This window comes from Miscanthus floridulus, chromosome 15 (assembly GCF_019320115.1).
Source record: "Miscanthus floridulus cultivar M001 chromosome 15, ASM1932011v1, whole genome shotgun sequence".
Lineage (NCBI taxonomy): Eukaryota > Viridiplantae > Streptophyta > Magnoliopsida > Poales > Poaceae > Miscanthus > Miscanthus floridulus.
Window position 1 is genome coordinate 69,906,156 of NC_089594.1, and position 11,084 is coordinate 69,917,239.

At 41.3% G+C, this 11,084-nt stretch overlaps 1 protein-coding gene across 2 annotated transcripts; it reads right to left on the minus strand.

Annotated features, from left to right (window-relative positions):
* Positions 1–11: 11 nt before the first annotated feature.
* Positions 12–5,476, minus strand: LOC136509547 (probable galacturonosyltransferase 13). Of its 2 annotated transcripts, none has more exons than XM_066504311.1 (6): positions 4,400–5,476; positions 3,351–3,409; positions 3,108–3,263; positions 1,739–2,326; positions 1,031–1,552; positions 12–736 (listed from the first exon to the last, which is right to left on the minus strand). In XM_066504311.1, the coding sequence occupies exons 1-6, from the start codon at positions 4,608–4,610 to the stop codon at positions 446–448; spliced, it is 1,827 nt and encodes a 608-aa protein (XP_066360408.1). In that variant the 5' UTR covers positions 4,611–5,476; the 3' UTR covers positions 12–445. The 2 variants fall into 2 exon arrangements, with proteins under 2 accessions (XP_066360408.1, XP_066360409.1); XM_066504312.1 differs by having other exon boundaries at positions 15–736; positions 1,031–1,333; positions 4,400–5,432.
* Positions 5,477–11,084: the final 5,608 nt, after the last annotated feature.

Consider the following 11,084-nt stretch of genomic DNA (forward strand, 5'->3'; position numbering starts at 1 on the left):
CAGATGGTTAGTCTTTTGGGATCATCAGGCTTCAGAGAACCGAAGAATAAGTAACAAGTATACAATGTTTGCTTTGCATAATCAAAATCCATGCTTTTCACATGGTGAACTGTGTATACTCTTCATCAATTACAATAATGATGGGACTACCATCAATTCAACTTATATATTGCTCCATCAAATACAAAAGAACCATCCTAAACAATATCGTAATTTCATGAGCTATGATACAAATGGAATAAATTAAAGGAAAAGGGTCCTAGAGTAAATGGGAAAAAATAACATTTCCTTTCTGTTCATTGAATATTCTCCATCAGCGCATGTAACCATGTGAGGGGATTACTGAGCTCCCCGGTTACCCTTCATAAACTCTCTGCTGTTGATCTCCAAAATAACGAATTTAATTTCACTTAATATATGCTTTTATTTATATTGTCACGACAATCTACAACTGAGGCTCCATTATATGACAGTTTCTTATGAATTCATTTGAGTAGTTCACATATTTTGTCCAAAATGGCTGAAGATGTTTAAAACCAATCTCTAGCCACGGTTTACTTTGCCCGTTATAATGTATAACTGCTGCTTGTTCAACACTACTGATATCTGTCTTTTCCTGATAACCCAAGCCTAACAGATGCCATGATGGATCAATTGGGTGAACATGGCCTTTAAATGCTATAAGGCCTGGTGGTAATGTTCCAAGCCTCCAAAGTGTGAAGTTTGACTTCAGGTTCTGCATGCAGAGGAACAAGAATGGAAGCTCATCAATTCGTACTTTCAAATGTAACAATACAGGTTAGACTGTAGATAGTTTCAATAATCAACTAAACTGGAAAGTAATGCTGATAAAATTTCTCTCAAATATGCTTTTTCGATTACTTTTAAGCAAATCAGAAGGCATGTATTGATTTTTTTTCTTTATTTGGTGTCTTTTGGAACTATGCTACAAGTAAAAGACAATTATGTTCGTATATATCTGTTAACTCGTTATACTATAAAATGGCCATAAAAAGATATCTATTCTTACCTCCTTGATCCAATGATGGTATTTATCTTTGATTGTTGTCTTCCTCCATGCATTCAGGTCAAAAATATTCATACCATATGCCCAAGCACACTCTGAAGGGTCGAAGTTTTTTGCAATGAGGGGATGAGAAAAGTTGAAATAATTCCTGAACCTCTTAGACATCACCCAACTGTCTCCACCTCTGCAAGTCTCAACAGCACCATTAACCTTCCCAGCTAGATCGATATCCCAGAGTGGTGATAGGTCATGCTGGACAACGACATCATCATCAAGAAATACGACCTTGTTGAGGCTTGGGAACAACTGCGTCCACAGATTACAGATTAAATCAGTGGAACTTTCAGCAAAAAAAGGATGTAGGTCAACAAATATAATTGCATTTTGAACAAGTTTGTACCATATACAAATTTTGTATATATAGACTATATGCAGAGAAAGCTCCAGATACCTCAAGAAAAGGGCAGCATCGCTTCTTGATCCCAGAAGGACCAGCAAACTAGAACAGGTCCACAGTGGGTAATTCTACAGAGTAAAAGACTAAAATACTTTCAATTCTTTTGCAGTTTTTATTGTTTCAAACCATCCTTCTATCAATTAGCATGATTACTTGTTCATCAAATATGTCAGAGCAGACAAAAACTGTAATTGGACTTCCTTCCCTCTTAAGTAAGAAACAGTAAAACAATATTCAGAAGAAATTTATAATACCTCAGGCAAGTATATTCGAATATGATTGAGAACATTAGTATATGTTGGACTTCCTGCCTGCAGCTTGGCTGCAAAAACCCTTGAGCTATCACTAGCACTGGTTCTTGGACGGTGACTTCCGTGGTAACGATCTCTGGCGGTGCGCTGAGTTTCTATAGCTTCAAGTACAGGAACATTTTCTTTTGTTAACCAATCAAATTGGTGAACACCTTTCACCTCAACAATAGCAGGACTGAGAGAATTTAAAGCAAACCATGAATGCATGGCAGGATAGGTCTTTTTGTCAGTAATAACATGGAAAACTATCCTCTCAGGTTTCAGTGATGATCTAACAGTTGATCTGACGACAACTGAGGCTGCAAGGATGTTATCTGATGCTAAAACAAAATGGTAATAGGAGTTGTCCGAAAGACAAGGCACCAACTCTGGGGGTGGTAGTTGTTTCCTTGCAAGGGCATTTGAGGAGTATTCATCAGTTAAACGTAATGAAAGGCAATAAAGGCCTTTAGGAATAGCAATTGCAGCATAGTGCTTGTTCAACTGCTCCGATAACCTTGATGACCTCAATTCCTTATCCATGCTCTCCATCTGCACGGCATAATGTGGAAAATCAGAATAAGAACAGCAACTTGCTAATAGGAACAAAGTAGAGAAAGTTGTATCGGTATCATCATGACACACTAGGTGATATTAAAATTTTAGGTTGTCAACCACTCACACTAAGTGCATTAGCTTTGTAGGACGCTATGTAAGTAAAAAAAAGTTAACAATTTCTATGGCATACTGATCTGCTGTAAAATAACTTAAGATTTAGAGTCAGGTCGATGGAGGCTAGTAATCATTCTTTACTCCAAAATTGAGTCCTAATGTAGAATCCTGATTACATCATTTGATCAAGACTAGTTATTAACCATCAGATCTGAAAATACTTGGGACATGGTTCAATTAGATACCATTCAGGTGAAAGGGCGTAAGTTTGTGGGACACTGAAACCATATGCATTGTTACCTGAAAAGAGATCCTTTTATAGAACACATGTTCCTAGACTACCCTTTGGACAATATGCAAGTGTATAAAATATTTTCATTAGTGTTGAACTGTTGATAGTACAACAAAATGCCAATAAATAATTTCACAGCAAAGTATAGGTGATATACTCGTTAGATTGTAAAAAAAAGGACATTCAGTGTCTATGACAAAATCTGATTGTACATGACCAAACAACATTAACTAAGAACTGACTCAAGCTAACGGTTTACTGCCAAAAGTCTAATGTTTGCATAGCAAGTACTGCCAATGTTTAAATGAAGTGGGGGGTGGGGGGGGGGGGGGGGGGGGGGGGGGGGGGGGCTGAAATAAGCTAGCTTACCGTAGCCTTCAGCTTAAAAGCAAATGACCTTAAATCATAATCATTATTCTTCATGTCCCAGATAAATCCATCAAAAGTTTCTGGAACCTTCAAATCAAGAGGTGCTTCCTCAGAATTTACTTCATCAAGCATCACATACAAATCCCTCACAAGCCTCTGCACATTAGAATACAAGTTCAAATAAATAAAGCAAATCCTCAAAATGGAAGAAAGTAACAGATTAGATAGAGGACATATAAGTACCATGGAACCATCATTTCCCCTACCAAGAAGGCGCGGACCTAAACGTCTTCCCAGACAATCTGAAAATAGCAGCTGGTGATTAGTAACAAGTGACCAGGAATATAATACATTTTATAAACAGAATTCATCATTGAACAATGCTGTGTTGTAACAAATAACCAAATAATGAGAACCCACCCTATGCTGAGCTGCATATAGCCTCAAACCAGCAACAACCTAATATGGCACATAAGCAGCCACCGTTCTCTAGAGTAACCTTTTACATACATATGCCAAAATAAGCGGTTTTTGGATGCTTGAGCAAACCAAGATGGCACCTTGGTGGTTGTTCAGCACATCAGATGTATGCGACCAAGCTGCCCCACGAGGCACTAGAGCAGCACAAGGCACGCCAATCATGACCAATGCAGTTACATGTGCGCAACATAACAAAAAAATCTGGTTAAGAACGCCAAGTTGGGGGTGTTTGGTTCCTATATGAAAATTTTAGTCCCTGTCCCATCGGATGTTTAGACACATGCATGAAGTATTAAATATAGACGAAAAAATAACTAATTACACAGATGGTGGCTAATTTGCGAGTAGAATTTTTTAAACCTAATTAGTCCATGATTTGACAATGTGGTGCTACAGTAAATATGTGTTAATGGCGGATTAATTAGGCTTAATAAATTCGTCTCATAAATTAGTCTCCATCTATGTAATTAGTTTTATAATTAACTCATATTTAGTTCTCCTAAATAGCATCCGAATGTCCGATGTGACATGGACTAAAATTTAGTCCATTGAACCAAACACCCCCGAGCCTCGTTCCTGTTATCCACCGACCGAATCAGGCATCTCGTGCTACCACATGCACATGGAGCATCACTAGTCAAGCAATGCACTATCTAAACTGTTTCAGTACTGACAACATTTCAGGAATGGAAGTAGCAGCACGCAGCAGCCATTTCAGTAACGGGCGATCATTAGGAGAATGGAATTGAAAGTAGCTATATGCATGGTTACAAGACAGAAACAGCAGCTGCAACTACTGCTGGCGCACGTACCTAGTGAGGAGCACTTGTTGAAGCCCTCGAGCGTCATGACAGCGGTGAGTATGAAGACGAAGGGCAGGAGGAAGGCGAGGATGAGGACGGTGTGGAAGACGGTGCGGTAGGAGAAGTGTCGCGCGGCGACCTTGAGCCTCATCAAGTCTAGCAGGCCATGGCTAGTGGAGATGGTGATGCTCCTCATGCTCGGCGACAGCCGGATCTGCATCCTCGCTCCTGGCCGCCGCCCACGACGGCCGCTGCTCCCTCTCCTGCTCCCGAGGACCACACGAGCATCGGGAGCCGCGGCGGCAGGCGGGGGCGGTCAGAGGGGGCATGCCAGCCCGGCGCCGTGGGAGCGGGGGGCGCCGCCGGCCGGATCCGTCATTGGCGCGGGGGAACCGACAGCTCCAAGAAGCAATCTTGATTGCTCCCCGCGCCCTCGTCTCACTTCCCCGGCCTTCCCCTGCCGCGTTCTTGATTTGATTTCTCACTGGTGCCTGGGCGCCGCGAATCACGCGCCCGGATCAAGAAACCTCGGCGGTCGGTCCCGATTCCTCGCCCGATTTCGTCTTCTCCCTCGGGCGGGCAGGGAAGTAAGGAGGAAACGGATGGCACTGGAGGAATGGGAGTAGGAAAGGGAATGGGCGGGGGAAGGGTTTGATCTGGGGTTCTCCGCGGTGAGGTTCCGGATTGGGGATTAGGCGGAGAAGTGGGGAGGTGGTGGAGAGGAAGCGACGAGGAAGAAGACGAGGGATTTGACCCGATGAACAGGGCGGCACGGTATGGTACGGCACGGCAGCGAGGCCGAGTGAGCCGGTCGCGGCCAGGTCGGCGCGGGGTCGGAGCCCCGTCCCGCGTGGTGTGGTTGGGTCAAACACCGGGCTCAGACCCAACGGCCAGTTGGTTCCGGGAAGACGATGAATCACTCGGACACCGCAGCACGATGCCATCCCATGGACTTTTCAGTTTTCACCGTCTACTATGGAAGTTTTTGGAAATCCTACTCTCTATTTAGGAAACTTTAGCGACACAACTTATAATTTAAAAATATACAAAGATATTCTATGAATAAATTTCTTGTATGGACTCAGACCGAAAGGACCAAATTCTCCTACGGTGCTAGGAACATGCTTCGGATCTAGCTATACTGCAGTAGCATTCTGGTCCACCCAGTGTAATTTGGGCATTGTAAATAGTGCTCCACTGAAATAAAAGCAGACATAATGACTTTTACTAGCAACAACTTTGCTGCTTTACTTGCATTCACACTACGTAGTGCACAAGACCTCGATCTAGGACAGCAATGGTTAACCTCCTGCGATCCCACTTACCATGTGAAGTTAACCGAAGCCAAATAGTGACATGTCATGATAGGTCGGCATGAAGAGTAGTATGGTACCATAGACATGTGAAGAAGTGTGAGTCCTTGTATCAAGTTCACGGTGAATAAAGAGTTGAATTCTCTCTGTGTTGAGAGTTGATTTCCAATATTAGTATTAGTGTGAAGGTCTACTCATAAGAGTCTGAGTGTATGGTCCACAAAAGAAGTGGCATCAGTTTGGTTCACTTCCCAAGAATACGATGAGCAAATCGAGGCACCGATTTCTCAACACAATGTAACCAAACATCCTGAATGTTTTACAATTGTATGGTTCTTTGTACTCTTATTCATCTAACTAACTGATATTTGCATTGGCAATTCAGCAACTAGCCATATGCCCTGACATGGCTGCTAAAGAAGGAAACTCCTTTGCACAGTGCTTGCAATACAACTTCGTAGGGCCATCTGAAGGCTGATTTTCTGAAATGAAATGTCATTGTATAAGTAAAATAGTAATATATAATAACATAACAAATCTATAAGATGTGATTAACAGTAAAATAACAAGCAATACAAAACTTTTCTTACTTCTACAGTTGACTATATGTCCACCGAGAACTTGCCGGTTATAGAATGGCTTGCCGCAATACATGCAGTGGACCTTCCTTGCTCTGGACAACTTAAGTTAAAGCCATGTTTCATCATCAGTAGAGTCCACCAATGTCATTTGACAAGACTTACTTGGGGGCTTCCTATTATGTTCTTCATGGGCTTCCTCCCTATTCATTCGCATAAACTCCTCAACAACACTTTTACTTGGGCCCAAAGTAAGACCAAGCCATGGATCATCATCACTTGGATCTTGAAGTATCATTCCTTCTAGATTTCCTACTCTTTCCATCTGCATAGCTCAATGTTCATTGAAACATTGTAATAAACATATTAGTGGCCTAAGAAGAATCTAGCAATCCAATATTATTCAATAAATCACAGAGATTGCTAGGCAAGAGTCACCACTTGATAAAATATGTGGGCTACAAATCTCTTTAGACTTTTATATATACTTCAAAGAAGGTCTACTTTCAAGAACTCAAATATCATAAACTTTAGCACCAACAAATTTGACAAGAAGAAGAATTGCAAAGACATTACCATACACAACTACACAAAAGCATACGTCGATTTAGAATGAACAAAGCTAGTCACTTGTTAATATTGTTAACAAAATTTTGCATGAAAATATTATAATTTGTTCATTGAGAACAATTAATAAGAGCCTCATAAAGATAGGAAACCAGTATAGCTAGATCACTCATCATATTTACATCTCACCAGTTCCCAAAAAGGAAACACAAATTTCAAATTCTCATTTAAACTTTTGAAATTTGATCGCCACCAAAATCTATGAGGAACCTCAAACATAGGGAGATGATAATTACAATATCAAGCAATCATGAAAATTGAGATGACAATTAGAAGATCAAGCAATCATGAAAATTGAGATGATAATTGCAATATCATAAGAATCCTACTTTTACTTACACTTTCTCTAACTAGTGAACTAAAACACTAAAACCTTGCACAATAGATTTAAAATTTTGATAGCTGAAAATTCTCACAAGAAAAGAATTACAAATGTGCAAACCAGATAATCGAGATTATTGCATGTTTATCAACAAGTGGCGAACCAATACTGACCCCTCCAATAACAAATCTCGAGCAAATGTCTAGCATTACGTACTCACCAAAACCCAACAATGAGCAAAACCTAAGAAATAAAGCAAGAACACCCATTGTGAGCTCATCCAAAACTAACCTGGAGCAAAACCAAAGAAACAAGAATGCCCAACACCTCCAAGACGATACTGAACAAGAAGCCATCCGAACATCCATAAGCACAAGAGCTAATACCTCCCAAGAACCCACACTAGATGAAAATGAAGAACTGTGATACAAGCAACAAGCATCCTGAGAAGAAATCCACCTAATATTTTAAACTCGCATTTAAATCTCACAAGTTCCCAACAAGGCTACACAAACTTCAAATTCTCCATTAAATTTTGGAAATTCGACACCACAAAAAATTATGAGGAACTACAAACACACAGAGAAGATAATTACGAGAATTTGGCATTCCATATTTACCTAGAAACTTCCTCTGATCCCTTGAACTAATACGCTTTCAGCTTGCACACTGCAAATCTCCCATGAAAGGAATTAATGATGCCAATGCAGACTCAACAAAATTGTCAAAAGGTAGCAAACCACTACTGACCCTTCCAAAAACCCAATCTGGAACCCAAGATTAAGAACCCACCACTTCATAAAAAATGAGGTGCTCTAGGATAGGTTACAAGCTAGGATAAACTTAATTTTACTTAAGTTAGTTACTTCACTAATTACCATAGAATGAGATTAAGGTGTGAATAGCTAAACTTATTAAGGTTATAATATTTTAGCAATTATTCAAGCTTAATCAAGAAAGTGATTATTATTAACTATGCTAATGACATGTTGACCAACCCTAGGCAGGCCATCATTAATGAAAGGATCAATATGCCCAAGTGGGGGAGGGGGTCTAATCTAAAATTCTCGCGAATTAAAACCAATCACTTAGGCCTTTTCACCCCTTGTGCCTAATAGTGTTTCTAGCCTATGCACAAGAGTTTTGCAACCTAGTTCCAATCCTACAAAGGCATGACAATTCTAAGAATGTAAATACATCAAGTAAATGCACAAATGTAAAGAGATGGAAAGGAACACGACAATGTTTTCCTGAGGTATCAGAAAGTCGACACTCCCCCACTAGTCCTCGTCAGAGCATCGACGCAAGGGTAGAGCTCCCCCATGATCTGTGCAAGGACCAAGTGCTCTCTACGGGCTTATTCTTTGTCACTCCGACATGGTGAATTGCCCACAACCACTCACAAAATAAGTTGGGTATCTCACAAGCTCCAAAGAGAGATCACCAAGCTCCCCATCACCACCAAGTCATTTAGGTGATGTCGATCACCAAGAGTAACAAGCACAAACTCTCACTTGACCCAACCAAGCCTAATGAGAAGAGTGGATGCACACTTGCTACTCTCTAAGCACTAATGGAGTCCTTAATCTTGAATTAGCAAATCCAAATCACTCCAATAGGCCAAAGCTCTCTCTTGGAGACACAAGGGTGTAGGTGAATCTTCAAAATGACAAGAGACCTCAAATGCACAAGATGGAGGGCTATATATAGCCCCAAGCCAAGGAACTATCCTTGCTCCTCTACTCAGCTATCACGGGCGCACCAGACCTATCTGGTGCTGTGCTTGTCTCTACACCGGACACGTCCAGTGCATGTTCTAATGGCTAGTTTTGAAACTAGTCGTTAACAATACAACCAGTCCGATGCTCACCGGACACCTCATGTGAAATCATTGTCTCAAACCTCACTTTGCAACCCTCACTATAACTCATGTTCGGTGAGGAATCCAGTGCATCACTAGACACACCCAGTGAAAGCATGGGCACCTATGCAAGTCTGCATCCTCCAGATACCAGAGTGCTGCTACTATTCTTTGACTAAAAACCGAAGCACTATGCACGTTCGGTGTATAGGTCCAGTACACACCAAACACGTCTAATTCATCCACAGGACCACCAATAACTCAACCAATTTTTGCCCTCTTTGAGTTGGGTTTTGTCTTCGATCGATCTTGGGCTTCAATTGAGCTATCTAGCACTAGATTTCACAAGTGTGCACTACATCCACTCACTAGAATCAACTAGGTCAAACTACCCATTCATACCCCATTTATAGTATGGCCAAAGGAAAAACAAAAGTCCTATAACTAAACTAAGTGTCCATCAACACCATTGACACTTAGAACTAGTCAATCCATAATATGTGCACTCATCCTTTAAACACCAAACAAATACCAACAATAGGGGCATGAAAACCATGATTCCCCAATTAGTCATCATTATTGTGACCGCACTACAGTAATGCCACTACAAAAACACACATTAGTCAGAATGATTATGTCGTCATTAACCACCAAAACTAAATTAGGGGCCTAGATGCTTTTAATTAACATGTGAGCAGGTTCATAAGGGCACTCCCAATCAAGAAATTAGAATGGTTTCTATCTCAAAAAATCAGAAGGGTTTCTTTCTTCGTTAATTAAGGAGCTTGGTGAGGTTGAGGCGGGGTTGGAGGTGAGTGGAATTCATGGGTGGTAGCTGGTGCTGCTCAAATAAAGCACAACCACATCAGTATGAGGGAACATGGTTAAAAGGTCCTTGTTTGTTTTTGGTAATTGAGTGACAACCTAGGTGGACTAATATGTGTTTATGTGAGATACACAGGTAATTAGCCCATAGGTACACTAGTGTGAGCAACACATGCCATGGAGGTTAAAATGGCTTGGATATGTTGCAAAGCTCACACATGTGATGAAAGAGCTCATTGCATACGAGAAACATGACATGGAGTCATGTGATTAGGTGGAGAAGATCAAGATGAGGCTTGGCTTGATGGACTGGTTGCAAGCGTGAAGGGCAAGTCAGAGGCTATGAAGCGATAAACCACGTGGCGGGGAAGCTTGAGCAAAGAACTTGGCGCCGATGGATCGAGGCAACGATGAAGAGCAAGCGAGGTCAAGATCGATGAACCAATAAGGTCACATGATGATATGAAGTGGATCATATCATTTGTGATGGTTGTTGGTGCTTGTGTAGCATCAACATTGAAGGAGATGAAATGGAATGCGAAAGGCAAAGGTATATTTGTAGGGCATTTCATTTCACCGGTCAAAGGTTGTGTTGAGAAGTGCATAACCAAATTTAGGATAGATGGTCATACTATCAAGAGTGGCAAACTTGTTTGCATATTGGTCATCTAGTGCCACTCAAGTGATCTAACTTTGCATGAGTTGCTAGAAACGAGTGGCATGGTAAAAAGAGTGCTAATCCTTTGGAAATGTTTACGAAAATGCTAACACACGTGCACATTTGTTGGGACACAATAATGTTAACACATGGAAGCAAGGGTATTGAAGTTGTGTTTGAAAAAGATGAAAAACAAGCTGAGGACCCTGGTTTGCAGAGCACAGGACCATGGGCTTTGGGTCCTCAGGTATAGGACTCAGTTTGGTGGTGCACATGACATGGTTTGTGGGTCTAGTGGTTGAAAATAATGCGCAAGATAGAGAGCAGCCAAAATGCGTCAGACCCAGAAGGCATGGTTCGGAGGTAGGCTCAGGACTAAGTCTGGAGCAAATTATGCTGTCTGGACCCTTACTGGACACCTCAGGACCGAGGTGTGCATTGGTCCTACGGGTGAGTCCGGAGCTTAGGACCCTAGCATACATTGGTCCTGTGGGTGAGTTTAGAGCTCAG